At 46.9% G+C, this 19953-nt stretch overlaps 1 protein-coding gene across 1 annotated transcript in view; it reads right to left on the bottom strand.

Annotated features, from left to right (window-relative positions):
- Nucleotides 1-19953, bottom strand: part of LOC143769496 (uncharacterized) — a 60843-nt gene that overhangs the window by 34940 nt on the left and 5950 nt on the right. The window contains 2 exon segments of the mRNA XM_077258122.1: nt 12758-13695; nt 18284-18398. Coding sequence (XP_077114237.1) covers nt 12758-13695; nt 18284-18398 — 1053 coding nt within the window.

Genomic DNA, 19953 nt, shown 5'->3' with positions numbered 1-19953 from the left:
ACTTTGCCAGCAGCCACAGGCAGCAGGGACCTCGCACACTAGCGCAAGTAAGAAGAGTAGGAAGGCTTACGGACCTCACCTGGGAGAGGGATTCACTATTGCCTCCAGGCCGGCCAGGCCATACCATCACCTGTTCCTGGTACCCTGGACTGTGGACTGCTACTGTCAGTAAACCAGGTAAATACTTTACAACTTTGTGTCCTCCACTTATTTGCTGGCATACACCATCCTTGATCATACACCTTGGGAGCCCTGGGGACCCGGCTTCACCTGTGGTAAGCGTCACCATCTATGCTGCAGTAACACCACCCCAGAGGACCCCTTTAAGCAGCATTGGTCCCCTCTGACAGAGAACCACAGGTGGCATCATGAACACAAACTTTAATGCAAAACCCTTTAAAAGACCTTCTCTTTTATTGGGGGCCCAGAGCCACGGACTGGGTCGCAGCCACCGTGACATCCCCTTTAAGTTTGATCGGACCCGGTACCGAGTACCCCACTGCCCTGGCGGGCGACTCAAAAGCACACTCAATCTGTGTACACGCGTGGCGCTTTTTCTGGTAGAAAGAAGTCAAGCGTTTCTAGTGCGGCACAACTCTTTAATAAGATGCTTCATATAAAAACAAAGATTTTAACCAAGGATCAACAAGTTGATCATCTTAATCATCAGACATGGAGATCAGAGGTCTATTGTCGATCTCAAAGATGTCTATTCTTCCATAAAAATAAGGAAACACTGATGGAGGTTCTTGAGGATCATGGAAGATATTCAGGAACAACTACACTACTTACAGTTTCATGTCCGACTATTTAACATCTCAAATGTACCATTTGTGTTCACCACATTAAGAGGTGTCTCCCTGATTTTATACTTTGCTGACTGGATGATGGTAGTGATCCTAATTGCTCGTCAAAACAACAGGTTAGTATTAAGTACCCTACAAGATGTGAGATGAATATTATACCTGAAGAAATCCAGTCTACACTGTGTTCCAAATTATTATGCAAATACTATTTCCTCCTATTTTCTCTAAATTACCTATCTGAATTGCAGTCATTGTTATTTTCCAGTCATCTACTATTCTAGTATAATTGCAATGTTTTGGAACAAACTGCCTATGAAAACAGTATCTTTTAAAAAAAAAAATAAACACTCAAAATGCATGTTCCAAATTATTATGCACAGCAGAGTCAGGGGTGAACCTAGCCTCTCTGCTGCCTGAGGCGAAAGGAAAAATGGCGCCCCCCCCCCCCCCCACACACAGTCCCTGCCTCACTGCCTGTGCACACACATCCCTCCACCGAACCCGGTAATCGCCGCTCACAGTAGCATACCAGCAGAGGTGTATCTAGGGTTTCTGGCACCAGGGGCAAGAATTCAGTTTAGTGCCCCCCCCCCCCCCAGGACATATGCGATTTGCACACTCAGTCATGTACCCACGAGCTCCTCTCCCTGATGCTCTCAATGTTCAGTGAAAAACTGAGAGAAGCAGAAGAGAAGCTCGTTGTCACAGGACCATGAGTATGAAAATCGCATATGAGTGACGTGTCCATGTGACGACTGGAACCTGCAGAGCTGAATCCTGACATCGCAGCTTCTGAATTCTCACAACTAATGCACTGCACAAATTTAGGATTCTCCCTGGCCGGTGGACGGTCATGTCAGCACAAGCATGTGATTTGTATACTTCTGACCACATTCCGACTAGACGTGCCCGGCCTCGCTCAGTTCATTTTCATAGAGTGGGGCCACGCATGTCTAGTCAGCATGTGACTGCATGTATTTAAATCGCCAGCACGAGAGAATCCTGACAGCGTGCAGTGCGCACTGTGAGAAGTCAGAAGTCAGAAGTCTGCAGTCACAAAGAATGACTGCAGACTCATCACAAACCTGGACATCCCCTTTAATGCTCCTAACATAAATAAAAACATGAGAGTTAGTCAGTATCACAAATAACATTTACATCCAGGTACCTTATAGATGACGTCTCTGGAGTTGTTCTCCTTTTCTTCATCTTATCCAGACCCCATGATGAGTTTTCTCATCCACAGCCGTCTCTGCAGACTTCCATCTTCTCCGCTCTTTTGCAGAAAGTCTCCACATGATGTCCTTAAAGATACAAGTGTCATTATAATGCTCCTGAATGAAAAATTGCCCCTCACTATATTGTCTGCACAAAATATGACCCCCACACTGTCCTTCTTATGGTACATGCTCTTTACACTGACCTCTCCTTTCTATACACACTGTGTCCCCCCTATAGGGCCTAGTATTTATACTCCATATTTATACTCCATCCTCCCACCCTGTGTGCGTGGCTCCCCCATCCTCCCACCCTGTGTGCGTGGCTCCCCTATCCTCCTCCCCTGCGTGCGTAACTCCCCCATCTGTTGTGAATTCTGCTCTTGAGTTCCCTCCGGTGGTTGTTGGTGGTAGCACAGTTGCCTCGGGGTTGTAATCCAGGGCAGGCGTTTCTGCTTATTGCAGCTCTACTAGGTATTTAGGTGTGCAGGATCCATTACTCCTGGCCAGTTGTCCATTGTTCTTGGAGGGTTTACATCCCTGTCTGGTTCCTTCTGCTCTGCTGCCAATTCAGCCAAGATAAGTGTCTGGTTTATTTTCCTGCAGCACACATGCAGTGTGCTTTTCAGTTCAGAACAATTCATTGTTTTGTCTTGTCCAGCTTAGACTTGTTTGGATTTTTTCAGTCATGCTGGATTCTCTGGAGATGCAGATATACATTCTATGTCTTTAGTTAGATGTGGAATTTTTGTATTTTCTGCTGTGGATATTTTCAGAGTTTTAATACTGACCGCTTAGTACTCTTTCCTATCCTTTACTATTTAGCTAGAAGTGCCTCTTTTGCTAAATCCTGTTTTCAGCCTGTGTGTGTCTTTACTCTTATATTCACCGTCAATATTTGTGGGGGGCTGCCTATCCTTTGGGGTTTCTGCTCTGAGGCAAGATAGAATTCCCATTTCCATCTATAGGGTTATTTAGTCCTCCGGCTGTGTCGAGGTGTCTAGGATGTGTTAGGTACACCCCACGGCTACTTCTAGTTGCGGTGTCAGTTTAGGGTTGCGGCCTGTACAGGTACCACCTTCTCCAGAGAAGGTCTCATGCGGCTCCAAGGCCACCGGATCATAACACCCATCCTTCTCCCCTGCGTGCGTGGCTCCCCCATACTTTTTCCCTGTCATACTCACCTCTCACCGGGCGGCGCAGAACTTCCCGGCATCTCTGCAGCGTCTTCCTTCCTGTCTTCAGCGGTCACATGGTAGCGCTCATTAAGGTGATGAATATGCGCATATTCATGACCTTAATGACGGTACCATGTGACCGCTGAAGACAGGACGCACTGCCGGCGCTGAGACACAGTTGCAGCCACCGCTGGAGGAAGGTCAGTATTAAGTCTTCAGGGGGGGGCAGGAGGGAAGAGGGGGGGCGGGGAGGAGGGGGGGGGCACTTGACCCCGGAGTTTAAAAAAAACAAAAAAAAAACTAGCAGCGCAAATCCAGTTACAGAATCTGCCGCCCCCTCTCTTCTGCCGCCTGAGCCAAAGAGCTCAAGTCGCCTCATGGTAGCGGCGTCAGTGCACGCAATTTATAAAAGAGAATATTTCAGCGTTACTAGGGATCAAAAACATAAGAGCCACCTTCACAGAATGCAGCCTTAGTGCTGCTGAAGGTGGCTCTATTACCTTAATAGGCCCTGGGGGGGGGGGGGTGACAGGTTCCCTTCAATAATTTAATTATAAGCAATGTATTCTTATAACATAGAATGCAGCCCGTGGTTACTGTATTGTTATACTTGTTAGGGGGCAGACAGACTGATGTATTTCTCATGTGAGGATCGCATCACAATCCTCGGACTGACCGTCGGCTCTCCTGACCTGAGGCTGACAGTTGCATAGTAATCTATCACGCTGTCAAGCTTATGTCAGGAGAGGTGTCAGGGCCAGTCCGAGGATTGCAATGCGATCGTCCCATGAGTTATACAGTGTCTGTCCGTGCCCTTATGTTAATACTTATCTTTGTTATAGTAATATTAACCTTCTTTGCTATGCTTGTTTAACTAATACTTATAAATAATAATAATAATAATAATCTTTATTTTTATATAGCGCTAACATATTACGCAGCGCTTTACAGTTTGTACACATTATCATCGCTGTCCCCGATGGGGCTCACAATCTAATTTCCCTATCAGTATGTCTTTGGAATGTGGGAGGAAACCGGAGTGCCCGGAGGAAACCCACGCAAACACGGAGAGAACATACAAACTCTTTGCAGATGTTGTCCAAGGTGGGATTAGAACCCAGGACTCCAGCGCTGCAAGGCTGCTGTGCTAACCACTGCGCCACCGTGCTGCCCAGCTCGCAATAATAAAAAGCCCCCGACCTCCCCATCTCCAGCCCCCAAGACAGCAACTATTAGGGTAGGTTTCCAAGGGGCGTATTGCTTGGGTTTTTGCTGGGGATTGGACGCTGTGTACATCCGCAGCTTCCAGATGTTACAGCATAGTGGAGGGGATTTTATGAAATCCCATCTCCACTATGCGTACATAGACGCAGGTGGCAGACCTGCGTAACCGGACATGTGGCGCGTCCTTCTAGACAGCAGTGTGTCTATTTATCTTGTGGAGATGCTCTGTCTCCACAAGATAAATAAAACAGTCTATGAATAGGATGCGGTGATTCCACCTGTGTTCAATGAATATATGCGGAATCACCGCGCGTACAACAGGGGGCAGCGCTTTGGGCGGAGCGGGGTATCTGCTGCGTCCAAGGCGCTGCCAATACACCTCGAAGACACATCCCCTCACATATGATGGAGTGAATATCTCATAACATTAAACAGTATAATAATAATCAGCCCCCCAGTGCCCCCTCACCCACGTCAGCCCTCACACTACCCTCAAACTCTCCCATTCACCCCCAGTACCCTGTCCCCCTCCCACAATACCACCATCCTCTCTCATTCACCCCCACAGTGCCCTGTCCCCCTGCACACCCACAATTACCCCCATCGTTTCACATTTACCCCACAGTGCCCTGTCCTCCTCTCCCACTTCAGCCCCTACAATAGCACAATCCTCTCACATTCACCCCCACAGTGACCATGAGATGCCTAAATCGAATTACTCTAATGAATTCCATCCCCACTTACTGATGAAGTTTTCAGGCAGTGAGGAGAACCAGGAAGTGTCCAGAAAGATGCAGGGAGGGCACTAGGACCCAGCGTGCCTCAGCCAAACCCAGCGTGCACACTGCACAGCCAGAAGGTAACTGCAGCTGCTGCCAGCCAGGAAGAGATTCCTCGGGTGAGACCACATGCACTCTGCACGGAGGGAGGCTCTGCAGCCGGCATTGTGTTGCTCTCTCCCTGACACCTCAGACTCGGCAGTGGATCTCCCGGAGGGCCCCTTCAGGTGACTGGGCCCGGGGAAATGGCCCCCTCTACCCCCAGTAGCTACGCTACTGGTCTGCAGGGATTACAGGGAGAGTCGGCAACAGCACCACGTGTTCTGACCGCCGCCCCCTGGCTTGAGCGATGAGCTGCCGCCTGAAGCAAAGTCCTCAACTTGCTTCATGATAGCAGCGCCCCTGAGCAGAGTTTTCAACCTTTTTTATTTTATTTTGAACAAAAAAATGGCCAATTGTGAAGTTATATGCATTATCAGCTTATTACAAAATGAAATCAAACAGTTTTCAAGTGAAAACTTTATTCTAGGTGATGTTACATTTGCACATAGGACCCCTTGTTAGAAAGAAGCTTCTGAACTCTCTCGTCCATTGAATTTGTCAGTTTTTGGATGGTTTCTGCTTCAATTGTTTTGCATGTGGACAGAATCCCCTCCCAGAGCTGTTGCTTAGATGTGACCTGCCTCCCGCCATCATAGACACTCCTTTTGATGATGCTCCAGAGGTTCTCAATGGGGTTGAGGTCAGGGGAAGATGGTGGCTGTAGCGCCCCCACTGCCGCAGGGCCGAGGGGTACCCGGTACCGGGCCTCTGAGTCTCTGCTCTGGGGTTGTCACGGTGGCTAGGCCCGGTCCGTGACCCTGCTGAGGGGCGTACAGTAATAGATGTGGATGGTGGTGGTAGTGCGGTGCAGTAAATAACGAGGACACCAGGTTGCAGTCTCTTTACCTCTTTACTGAAGGTCTCTGGGTCCTCAGTCCGGAATACGATTCACCAGGCTGCGCAAGTCCGGCCGGTCCAATGGCACCTCCAGAGTTCTCTTTGCAGTCCCCACAACTGTTGTGTCTGTTTCTCGTGTTCCCTCACAACTCGTTCGGATAATGTTCTTCTCCTCCGTCCCTCCCGGTGTTATGGTTGGGACGGCACCCGTATGACGAGTAGGCTCGGAGCTCTTCCGGGACTCTAGAGTCGCCCCTCTCCTAGTGTGCCCCTCATGTCTTCATAGGTGATATATGTGAGACAGCCCGCCTATGACTGACTGTCCTGCCGTTGGTTTGAAGTATTGCTTGGAACTAGATATAGAAATACTTCCTCGGCGTTCCGGCCGCCGGCTGTGCGCCTCAGTAGGATGTTGCCTCGGTCTTACAGCACGACTCCTACTGGTATTCTCCTTCTTGCTTTGATCTCGTTTCTCACTCAGCACAATATATCTCGCTTCTGATCCTTTCTTAGGGCACCGCCGCTATGCTGAGCAGGCACGGTCCCGTGACGTTCTCCCTGTTTGCCAGGCCTCTGTCAGGGTCCCAAACCTGACAGGGACCCTACCGAATCTTCCCCGACAACACCCTCTGCCACAAGGTGTTGCCTGGTTCCAAGCCAGTCAGCTTTCTCCCTAACTTCCTGCCTGACCCCCAGTTTTACCAGTATGTGAGGAGTGGCCTAATGAATAGCACCCTTAGCTCCCCCTGGAGGCCCGACTGTGAAATGTATTGGTGTATGTGATACCTGGTCAGATGAACTCCTTCAGTGCCATCAGACGTACCATAGCCCCCCTTAGTGGCAGAGCCACAGTACTGCAATGACCAGGACTCTGGGGCGCTGCACTCCCCCCCGGTTAAATCCAGTACTCCGGGACTGGGAAGAAAACAACAATACATGTCAGCAAAAAGACATACAATTTTTGTGAGTGCAATAACAATAAGCATATTTGAACAGAGCTTCCCTTTATGGGAGGTGAGGACACTTGAACGTTACAAACATGGTTAAATACTTTTAAATAACTTTACTATAAATAACTTTTCTTACCCAACCGGGTATTCTACTAAGTGCAAAATTTTTAAACATTAATTCAACATTGCCTTTAAGGATGTACACTCTGAATCCACTAAAGACCTTCTTATAACACATTATAAGGCTTTAGCAACTGTGCTACATTCTCCTACTTTACGTCTGCAGGACCGCCTGTCCTAACTGCTCCAGACCTACTGCCTCTCCTTTCTGTTACAGGACCGCCCCATTCTGCCCGGGCCTACTGTCCTTCCACTACTATACACAGTATAGAACATATTTTTCTTTCAGTTTGAGATCACTGAGCCATCTCTATATGGCTCCTAAGAGGACTCACCACTAACCCCTACGGGTTCACTTCCTGTCCTCATTCTTCTATTAACATTATTGAACATTTCTTACAATCAACTAATTGGTTACATTTAACTTTTACATATCAACATCATTACTTCTTCTTTTAGAGCATCATTATTCCTTAAGTGCTATCAATGAACATCCCCTTTAAGAGGGGACCAAGTCTCTATGAGGTGGTGCAACTTCTCAAGCTGCAAATCCGTATGCAGCAAGGACTCCAGTACAAGTTCCAAGGACTGTATCTTCGCAAAGAGTCCATCTTTTATTTAAAACCAGTAGGGAGCACCTTTAAGAAGGTGCAAACTATATACAAGGAGTTTGTATCATGCATTGTTCATGATTCAGCAGTTTCTTAGTAACAGAGCAAAAGGTAGAAAAACAACCAAAAAGCAATAGGGATCCCGGGTCAACAAAGGGATCCCTTTAAAAGTTAACCCTGGACGGGTTTTAGCAGCAAAATCAGGAAAGTTAAACAGTTTGAAGAACTATTTACATGTTATACAGAGTTTTAAGATCTTACTCTTGTGGTGCAGAAGGTGGTTTCCTTCCGGGCCTCACCAGTCCAACGGGTCGCGCTGCCGATCCAAGGAGCGGTTCCTGCCCCAGCAATGACAGGATCCCTCGCCGTGATGCCCTTCTCACTGATGGACCGGCACGCCCCCAAGGTACGTGGTGGGTCCGGGTTCCCCGCTGCTCCGCAGGGACAGGTTCCGTTGCCTTTTCAGCAGGAGGTTCGTCTTCTGATGTTCCGGCAGCAGCCTGGAGTGCGACGCACCGCTGGACGCCCCGAGCTATCCAGCCAGCTTCACCTGTTTCTCTCCTCCACCTGATGTAGGTCACAGCGTCACCTGGCTCCAGGTCGCGAGCGAACCTTCCTCCGCAGGGCTCCACTTCCTCCCGGTCTACACGGACCTGTAGCGGCTCCCCAATCTCCTGTATAACTCCCCTTCCGTGTCGGGAGTTAAAGGACACCACTACACCCCAGTGCGATGGCGGGGTTTCTTCCGCGCTGGTCAGGTCAATCTGGGCTGCAGGCTGGGGCCGGCTCCGCCACGCCGTCATCAAACGCCGCAGGTGTTCGGCCTCCGGCAGGATTCTCATGCCCTGTGTCTGCAGCGTACCCTCAGCCGCGGCCAGGTTGAGAGGAGCAGGGGACACCGGAGACAGGCGGACCTCCGTGGGCTGGCCCAGCCGAGCAAGCACGCGGGCATCAGCCTCCAAGCGGCGTGCTATCTGTCGGGCCTCGGCTGCGGCCACACACTCCTCGGACATTTGCCAGTTGGGTCGACCCATCGGTGGTTCCGGGAGGGCCAGTCCCCACAACGATGGCGTTTCCGAGGCTGTGTCCGGTGATGCGGCTCCATGCCGAGTCGGGTCATCCCCACGCGGTGCTCTCCGCGTCGCCATCTTTATCTCCTCTCCAGTATCTTCTTCCCGCGGTCTCTTTCGTGGGCGGCCCCGTCTCCATGGTCTCCACCCTCCAAACAGGATCAGAAGGCGGACCTCGGCTGTTGACGGACACGTCCTCAGGACACAGAAATATTTAGACTGGGCGGCCATTGTTCTTCGCGCTCTCCAGCTTGTCTACGCCCACTCCACGCCCCTCTTCTTCTCCTGCGCTCTCCTCAGCGCTATAATGGCGGCGGATTTTGGCGGTAAATGGCGCGGCACAGTCTTTGTAATAAATCACAGTCCAAGTATAATAAATCACAGTTCTAAGGCACACATGACCCGATTCTTCAGGCTTAAGTAGATCCTGTTCGTGACGCCAAGTTGTAGCGCCCCCACTGCCGCAGGGCCGAGGGGTACCCGGTACCGGGCCTCTGAGTCTCTGCTCTGGGGTTGTCACGGTGGCTAGGCCCGGTCCGTGACCCTGCTGAGGGGCGTACAGTAATAGATGTGGATGGTGGTGGTAGTGCGGTGCAGTAAATAACGAGGACACCAGGTTGCAGTCTCTTTACCTCTTTACTGAAGGTCTCTGGGTCCTCAGTCCGGAATAAGGTTCACCAGGCTGCGCAAGTCCGGCCGGTCCAATGGCACCTCCAGAGTTCTCTTTGCAGGTGGAAATCTGTGCCTTCCTGCTAGCGCTATGTGTTGTGGTCCTCCCCTGCTGTGCTTACGGGATAGTCCCCACAACTGTTGTGTCTGTTTCTCGTGTTCCCTCACAACTCGTTCGGATGATGTTCTTCTCCTCCGTCCCTCCCGGTGTTATGGTTGGGACGGCACCCGTATGACGAGTAGGCTCGGAGCTCTTCCGGGACTCTAGAGTCGCCCCTCTCCTAGTGTGCCCCCCATGTCTTCATAGGTGATATATGTGAGACAGCCCGCCTATGACTGACTGTCCTGCCGTTGGTTTGAAGTATTGCTTGGAGCTAGATATAGAAATACTTCCTCGGCGTTCCGGCCGCCGGCTGTGCGCCTCAGTAGGATGTTGCCTCAGTCTTACAGCACGACTCCTACTGGTATTCTCCTTCTTGCTTTGATCTCGTTTCTCACTCAGCACAATATATCTCGCTTTTGATCCTTTCTTAGGGCACCGCCGCTATGCTGAGCAGGCACGGTCCCGTGACGTTCTCCCTGTTTGCCAGGCCTCTGTCAGGGTCCCAAACCTGACAGGGACCCTACCGAATCTTCCCGACAACACCCTCTGCCACAAGGTGTTGCCTGGTTCCAACCCAGTCAGCTTTCTCCCTAACTTCCTGCCTGACCCCCAGTTTTACCAGTATGTGAGGAGTGGCCTAATGAATAGCACCCTTAGCTCCCCCTGGAGGCCCGACTGTGAAATGTATTGGTGTATGTGATACCTGGTCAGATGAACTCCTTCAGTGCCATCAGACGTACCATAGCCCCCCTTAGTGGCGGAGCCACAGTACTGCAACGACCAGGACTCTGGGGCGCTGCAGTGGCCACACCATAAGTTTGTCCTCTTTTATGCCCATAGCAGCCAGAGATGCAGATGTGTTTTTTGCAGCATGAGACGGTGCATTATCATGCATGAAAATGATCTTGCTGCGGAAAGCACGGTTCTTCCTCTTGAACCATGGCAGGAAGTGTTGTTTTAGAAACTCCACATAGATTATGGAGTTTATCTTTACCCCTTCAGGGATCATAAAGGGGCCGACAATCTCTCTCCCCATGATTCCAGCCCAAAACAATACTCCACCTCCTCCTTGTTGGCGCCTTAGCCGTGATTTCATGGGGTGTCCATCAACCAGCTATCCTCCACTCCATCCATCTGGACCATCGAGCGTTGCACGGCACTCATCGGTGAACAAAACAGTTTGGAAGTCAGTCTTCATGTATTGTTTGGCCCACTGGAGCCGTTTCTGCTTGTGTGCAGTGGATAGAGGTGGTGGACAGGATGGCTTACGCACAGCTGCAAACCTCTGAAGGACCCTGCATCTTGTTGTTCTGGGGACGTTGGAGGCACCAGCAGCTTCAAAAACTTGTCTGCTGCTATGACAAGGCATTTTTGCAGCTGCTCTTTTAACCTTACACAATTGCCTGTTGGAAAGAGTCCTCAATTTTTCCTTATCAGCACGCACACGTGTTTGCTGGGAATAAGCTACATACTTCTTGATTGTGCGATGATCACGATGAAGTGTCTTGGCAATGTTGATTGTAGTCATGCCTTGACCTAAATAGTCCACAATTTGTTGCTTCTCAGCAGCCGACACATCCTTTTTCTTTCCCATTTTGGCAAAAAATGTAGGCTGCTTAATAATGTGGAACAGCCTTCTTAAAGGGAACCTGTCACCCCGTTTTTTGAAGATGAGCTAAAAATAGCGTTAAATAGGGGCAGAGCTGGGCGTTACATTAGTGTCTTTGTGTGCCTTTATTGCCCACCTATGCTGCCGAAATACCTTTGTAAAGTCGCCGTTTTCTGCTGTCACTCACGCTGGTCTGGTCCTATGGGCGTGGTGACAGCGCTGTTTCTCCCCCAGAATCCTGCTCATCATTACGTTGGTGGCGTAGTGGTGTGCGCATGTCCAAAAGGCGAATCCACTGCCCAGGTGATGAAAAACAGCGCGATCTGCGCTATTCAGCCGTTTACCGGTGGGCGCGGCCATCTTTCCTGTGGCCGCGCGTGCGCAGATGAAGCGCACTGCTGCCCGGGGCTTCAGGAAAATGGCCGCAGGATTCCGCGCGTGCGCAGATGGAGATCGCGGCGGCCATTTTCCTGAAGCCTCAGGCAGCAGAGCGCTCCATCTGCGCAAGCGCGGCCACAGGAAAGATGGCCGCGCCCACCGGTAAACGGCTGAATAGCGCAGATCGCGCTGTTTTTCATCACCTGGGCAGTGGATTCGCCTTTTGGACATGCGCACACCACTACGCCACCAACGTAATGATGAGCAGGATTCGGGGGGAGAAACAGCCCTGTCACCACGCCCATAGGACCAGACCAGCGTGAGTGACAGCAGAAAATGGCGACTTTACAAAGGTATTTCGGCAGCATAGGTGGGTAATAAAGGCACACAAAGACACTAATGTAACGACCAGCTCTGCCCCTATTTAACGCTATTTTTAGCTCATCTTCAAAAAAATGGGGTGACAGGTTCCCTTTAAGTAGTTTTGCTTTTATTTGGACACACCTGCCAAATTAATTTGCACAGGTATCTGCAATTGCTTTCAGTGATATAAAGAGCCCTGACACACATCACCATCAATGAGTTTAAATGACAAACAAAAAAATTCTAACCTTATCATTCCTAAACTCTTTGTGCATAATAATTTGGAACACAGTGTAATTCAAAAAAGATCTTTTAAGAATTAATTGTAGACTCTTACAGTCAGGGCATCTAGTGAGACTAGTCTGGGAGGAGTAATCTCAGGAGAATAAGACCTGCATCAAAATACTAGATCTCATTTCAACCTTAATTGAGGCAGCACATTCAGCCAGATGGCAACAGACACCTCCTCAACAGGAAATTTCATGTACATCAGTCAACACAAAATCATCTTCATGTCTACAATTTTTCCCCATGAGGAGCAATTCATGTATTTTACCATTGTCCATGTGAAAGGGTCAACAAACAGTGTTTTACATAATTATAAGCCATGAAAACTTAATTTTAAGTAAAAAAATGTCAGATAAATTTCCAGACTCATCACTTAATGAATATGTATTCTCTGTATTCTATTTGCTTTAAAGACGTTTATTGGTGATTGCATACATTTCATAATTTACATGCAATTTTCTGATGTACTTGAAGACTTAATTTACGGGTATAACATTTCCCACATTCAGAACATGAATATGGCTTCTCCCCTGTGTGAATTCTCTGATGATTAACAAGATGTGATTTTTGGTTAAAATATTTCCCACATTGTGAACATGGATATGGCTTCTCACCTGTGTGAATTCTCTGATGTATAACAAGATGTGATCTTTTGTTAAAACATTTTCCACATTCTGAGCATAAATATGGCTTCTCACCCGTGTGAATTCTCTGATGCCTAGCAAGATCTGACTTCTTCATAAAATATTTTCCACATTCTGAACATGAATATGGCTTCTCACCCGTGTGAATTCTCTGATGCCTAGCAAGATCTGACTTCTTCATAAAATATTTTCCACATTCTGAACATGAATATTGCTTTTCCCCAGTGTGCCTTCTCTCATGTATGGCAAGACCTGATTGACGTACAAAATCTTTCCCGCATTTAGTACATGAATATGGCTTCTCCCCTGAGTGACTTCGCTGATGTCTAACAAGATCTGATTTCTGATTACAATATTTCCCACATTCTAAACATGAACATTCTTTCTTGCGGGTGTGATTTCTCACATGTATAACAAGATTTGATTGATTTGTAAAATGTTTGCCACTTTCTGGGCATGAATATGGCTTCTCCACTGTGTGAATTCTCTGATGTCTAGCAACATGTGATTTCTGGTTAAAACATTTTCCACATTCTGAACATGAAAATAGCTTCACACCTGTAGGAGATGTTTGATGTTTTGTACTTAATCTGTGAATTTTATTTAGTTTATCAGTGTGTGATGAATTAGGAGATGAGGGTATATCAGGGATATTGGCGTGTTCTTCATGTGCAGCTTGTATGGTAACAGGATTATAGACTTTAAAATCCAACGTCTCATGCCTCTCTGAGCTTCTGGTATAGTCATCTGCCAAAAAGTAAAGCTAATTTTATTATTTTTCAATAACAAAACTGTGACGACTCAACATTTTTTCTTAATTATGCCAAACGTAAAAAAAAACTGTTGTCTGAAATATTGACTTTTCTTGTAGGACGAATATTAACCCCTAATATTATTTCCTACAGTTTATCTTCTGTAATCTGAACAATGCTGTTTGCTGATATGCTAATTATGCATTGTGTTACAGAGCCAGTTTGTTGACTTCAAAAGCAGAGAGGGAAAAAAAACTATGCAAATAGTTTAAATAATCAAGTAATGCTACTTGATCTAATCACCATTCTTCCCCTTATCTGTGATGCTAGACTAAAGGTACCGTCACACTAAACGATATCGCTAGCGATCCGTGACGTTGCAGCGTCCTCGCTAGCGATATCGTTTAGTTTGACACGCAGCAGCGATCAGGATCCTGCTGTGATGTCGCTGGTCGCTGAATAAAGTCCAGAACTTTATTTGGTCGTCCGATCGCCATGTATCGTTGTGTTTGACACCAAAAGCAACGATACCAGCGATGTTTTACACTGGTAACCAGGGTAAACATCGGGTTACTAAGCGCAGGGCCGCGCTTAGTAACCCGATGTTTACCCTGGTTACCAGCGTAAAAGTAAAAAAAACAAACAGTACATGCTCACCTGCGCGTCTCCCAGCGTCTGCTTCCTGCTCTGACTGAGATCCGGCCCTAAAGTGAAAGTGAAAGCACAGCGGTGACGTCACCGCTGTGCTGTTAGGGCCGGAGCTCATTCAGTGTCAGGAAGCAGACGCTGGGGGACGCGCAGGTGAGTATGTACTGTTTGTTTTTTTTACTTTTACGCTGGTAACCAGGGTAAACATCGGGTTACTAAGCGCGGCCCTGCGCTTAGCAACCCGATGTTTACCCTGGTTACCCGGGGACCTCGGCATCGTTGATCGCTGGAGAGCGGTCTGTGTGACAGCTCTCCAGCGACCAAACAGCGACGCTGCAGCGATCGGCATCGTTGTCGCTATCGCTGCAGCGTCGCTTAATGTGACGGTACCTTAAGGCCATGTGCACACGTTCAGTATTTTTCGCGTTTTTTTTCGCGTTTCTTCGCTATAAAAACGTGATAAAAACGCGAAAAAAACGTGAAAAAAACGCTAACATATGCCTCCCATTATTTTCAGTGTATTCCACATTTTTTGTGCAAATGTAGCCTTTTTTTCCGCGAAAAAATCGCATCGCGGAAAAAAAAGCAACATGTTCATTAAAATGCGGAATTGCAGGGGATTCCGCACACCTGGGAGTCCATTGATCTGCTTACTTCCCGCACGGGGCTGTGCCCACCATGCGGGAAGTAAGCAGATTATGTGCGGTTGGTACCCAGGGTGGAGGAGAGGAGACTCTCCTCCACGGACTGGGCACCATATAAGTGGTCAAAAAATAAGAATTAAAATAAAAAATAGTCCTATACTCACCTTCGATGTCTTCCCGCCTCTCAGCTGCATGCTGTCGCTTCGGTTCCTGTAGCTGGTGTGCGGTGAAGGACCTGTGATGACGTCACTGTCTTGTGATTGGTCGTGAGCGGTCATGTGGTCCTGCGCGCACACACCATCTATACGGAATGGACGCCGGTGAGGAGATCAGCTGTCTGCGGGTGAGTATAAGCATTTTTTTTATTTTTTTATTATTTTTAAACATTCTATCTTTTACTATAGATGCTGCAAAAGCAGCATCTATAGTAAAAAGTTGGTCACACTTGTCAAACAGTATGTTTGACAAGTGTGACCAACCTGTCAGTCAGTTTTCCAAGCGATGCTACAGATCGCTTGGAAAACTTTAGCATTCTGCAAGCTAATTACGCTTGCAGAATGCTAAAAAAACGCGAAAAAAACGAAAAAAAAAACGCAAAAAAAAAAATGCGGATTTCTTGCAGAAAATTTCCGGTTTTCTTCAGGAAATTTCTGCAAGAAATCCGGACGTGTGCACATACCCTAAAGGTACCTTCACATTAAGCGACGCTGCAGCGATAGCGACAACGATGCCGATCGCTGCAGCGTCGCTGTTTGATCGCTGGAGAGCTGTCACACAGACCGCTCTCCAGCGACCAACGATGCCGAGGCCCCCGGGTAGCCAGGGTAAACATCGGGTTGCTAAGCGCAGGGCCGCGCTTAGTAACCCGATGTTTACCCTGGTTACCTGCGTAAAATGTAAAAAAACCAAACAGTACATACTTACATTCGCGTCCCCCCGGCGTCCGCTTCCTGCACTGACTGAGCGCCGGCCCTAACAGCAAAGCGGTGACGTCACCGCTGTGCTGTACTTTCACTTTCACTTTACGGCGCTCAGTCAGTGTGGGAAGCGGACGCCGGGGGATGCGAAGGTGAGTATGTACTGTTTGTTTTTTTTACATTTTACACTGGTAACCAGGGTAAACATCGGGTTACTAAGCGCAGCCCTGCGCTTAGTAACCCGATGTTTACCCTGGTTACCAGTGTAAAACCTCGCTGGTATCGTTGCTTTTGGTGTCAAACACGACGATACACGGCGATCTGATGACCAAATAAAGTTCTGGACTTTGTTCAACGACCAGCGACATCACAGCAGGATCCTGATCGCTGCTGCGTGTCAAACTAAACGATATCGCTAGCCAGGACGCTGCAACGTCACGGATCGCTAGCGATATCGTTTAGTGTGAAGGTACCTTAAAGGACACTTGTTAAATCTAAAAATAGGTTATATGCCACTATATAAAGAGACTTTTTCTTCTGGTCGGTGTGACTCTTTAGGATGTCAGCTTAGGGTACTACAGACCCAGCTGGTAGAACACAGGGCTGCTTCATTCCTATCACTAAAACCCCAGAGACATCGTAAAGAATCCAGATTGGGACAATCGGTTCACCAGGCCACATACCAAACTACTCTCGGTTAGCTTCCTAAGCTTAAAAAAATGAAAAAAGGTGGCACTCACCATCCAGTTAAAATAGTCCTTTATTTAACTCATGAAACGGGTACAGCGGGAGAGGAGAGGAAACTTTCTGTGGACGACAGCCGTTTCGAGCTGACTGCATTTCAGTAGGTCCTGTGCTCGTTGAAACTTAGTTTTAAACCCTTCACAACATGTGACATATATTTACGTCATATGTCATGTCCCTGACTTTGATGCGAGATCGCACGTCAATTCTGCTTTTTTCCCAGAAGATGATAGTTAAATTATTCAGCCATCTTCTGTGTCTAAGAGTCATGGAGTTCCATCTGCCGCTGTTAACTTATGAAATGTTGTTGTCAATCTTGGACAGGGGCATTTAACACGTGTCAGTAGGAGGGCACGTTATTTCATGCATCCATCAGACCGGGCACCGGGCCGGGCGTTGATGGGTTGCCATGATAGCTGGGGGTCTGCTGAAGACCTCTGCGCTTGTCATGACAGTTCTCCTGTGAAAACAAGCCTGTAGCTGGCGTTTATACAGTAGGAGACCATGATTTTTGATGATCGAAGCTTCAAGTCCTCTAAGGGGACTAACAAATACAATAAAAAGTCAAAACAAAATGTTTTCAAAAATATGAAAAAAATTCAACAGTTAAAATCGCCCCTGTTTTGCCCCATTAAAAATAAAGCAATTTTGTAAAAAATACACATATTTGGTATCACTGCATTTGTAGAAGTCCAATCTATCAAAATATCAAATATATAACATTAATTAATCCACTTGTTTTTTCTTTTAATTAAAAAAAAGCCCTCACCCAGCCCCATATTCCAAAAATTGAAAATGCTACGGGTCTTGGAAAAATTGTTGTTGTTTTTGTTTTTCACAACTCATCAAATGATTTTTCACCACTTAAATAACAAAAAATGTACATTTTTGACATCTTCTTAATCGTACTGACCTGGAGAATCATATTGCCAGGTAAGTTTTACCTTATAGTGAACATGTTAAATAACATGATAAATAAAAAAAAAAAAACATTGTAGAATTGCACTTTTTTTTGCAATTTCCACTCACTTGGAAATTTTTTTCACCACTTTCCAGTGCATCACATGATAAAATGAATGCTGTTAATCAAAAGAACAACTCGTTCCACTAAAAAAAAGCAAGAAAACAAGCCCCCATATAGCTATGTGGATGGAAAAATAAAGTTATGGGTCATGGAAGAAGAGGGGGGAGGGAGGGAACAAAAAAAACGTAAAATATCCCGATCACGAAGGAGCTAAGGCAGACTTTTCTTCAAATTTCACAATACACACTGCATAGAGTGAAAAATAAATATTCTCGACCTGATGTAGCTGGTGTTCTTATTGTGAAAATCCATGTCAGAATGGATGTATATTCCTATATGAAAGTTTTCGATTCTGATCTTCTAATGATCATTTTGTGAGTGCTCAGTTTAATATAATATAATTAAAATCAGGATTATAGTGTATATTAATTCTGATATTGATTTTTATAACGAAGAAGTACACCAGTTTCATCAGGCTTACAGTCTATTTAATAAATTATGTAGTTTTATTTTTAAATAAATATGTTTTATAATACATAAAATTGTTGCATCCGGTGGATACGGCGAACATGTGGCTGTAATCTGCATTCAGTGGCGATCACTCACCCGATCTGTTATCTGTAGGAATCTCCTTTTCACTCTGCTCATCACTCCTCACATAAGTCTCTTCTTTTACCTTGATATCTGTAGTATGGCTCTGAACTTCAGCCTGATTCAAAAACTGAGAAATAAAAATTGTAAAAGTTACCAGATACTTGGAGACGTCATATATGATTTAGATACCAGAAAATATCAGTAATTATCAGGACGATCGAAAATTACAACAGCAAATATCTGCAGGTCTCCTGTATAAATCCAACCTGTCTGTTCCTTATCCCAACCTATTGCATAGCCAGTAAAATGTGAGAAGATACAGACACCCTGTAATGTCTGTGGTCAGCTGCCTTCTCCGCCATGTACGGTGCCTTGCAAAAGTAATCGGCCCCCTGGAACTTTTCAACCTTTTCCCACATATCATGCTTCAAACATAAAGATACCAAATGTAAATTTTTGGTGACGAATCAACAAGTGGAACACAATTGTGAAGTTGAAAGAAATTTATTGGTTATTTAAAATTTTTGTGGAAATTCAAAAACTGAAAAGTGGGGCGTTCAATATTATTCGGCCCCTTTACTTTCAGTGCAGCAAACTCCCTCCAGAAGTTCATTGTGGATCTCTGAATGATCCAATTTTGTCCTAAATATCTAATGATGATAAATATAATCCACCTGTGTGTAATCAAGTCTCCGTATAAATGCACCTGCTCTGTGATAGGCTCAGGGTTCTGTTTGAAGCACAGAGAGCATCATGAAGACTAAGGAACACAACAGGCAGGTCCGTGATACTGTTGTGGAGAAGTTTAAAGCTGGATTTGGATACAAAATGATTTCCAAAACTTTAAACATCCCAAGGAGCACTGTGCAAGCGATCATATTGAAATGGAAGGAGTATCATACAACTGCAAATCTACCAAGACCCGGCCATCCCTCTAAACTTTCATCTCAAACAAGGAGAAGACTGATCAGAGATGCAGCCAAGAGGCCCATGATCACTCTGGATGAGCTGCAGAGATCTACAGCTGAGGTGGGACGGTCTGTCCATAGGACAACAATTAGTCGTACACTGCACAAATCTGGCATTTATGGAAGAGTGGCAAGAAGAAAGCCATTTCTCAAAGATATCCATAAAAAGTGTTGTTTAAAGGGAACCTGTCACCTCGTTTTTTCGGTATGAGATAAAAATACTGTTAAATAGGGCCTGAGCTGAGCATTACAATAGTGTATTTTGTGGACCCCCGTTCCCCACCTATGCTGCCAAAATACGTTACCAAAGTAGTCGTTTTCGCCTGTCAATCAGGCTGGTCAGGTCGGATGGGCGTGGTGTCTTCCCCCAGATCTTGCGTAGTTTTCCGTTGGTGGCGTAGTGGTGTGCGCATGTCCAAGGTCTCGAATCCTGCACAGGGGTGTGAAAATAGCAGCGATGTCCGTTATTCCATTGGTGATCGGTGGGCGCGGCCATCTTGCTTTGGCCGCGCGTGCGCAGAAGCGGCGCTCTGCTGGCCGCGGCTTCAGGAAAATGGCCGTGGGCATCCGCGCGTGCGCAGATGGCTATCGCGGCGGCCATTTTCGTGAAGCCGAGATGCGAACTCTGCTTCACGAAAATGGCCGCCGCGATAGCCATCTGCGCACGCGCGGATGCCCGCGGCCATTTTCCTGAAGCCGCGGCCAGCAGAGCGC

Source organism: Ranitomeya variabilis, chromosome 4 (assembly GCF_051348905.1).
Source record: "Ranitomeya variabilis isolate aRanVar5 chromosome 4, aRanVar5.hap1, whole genome shotgun sequence".
NCBI classification, from domain to species: domain Eukaryota; kingdom Metazoa; phylum Chordata; class Amphibia; order Anura; family Dendrobatidae; genus Ranitomeya; species Ranitomeya variabilis.
Note: the sequence above shows the minus strand (reverse complement) of the source record. Positions and strands in the feature narration are given on the sequence as shown.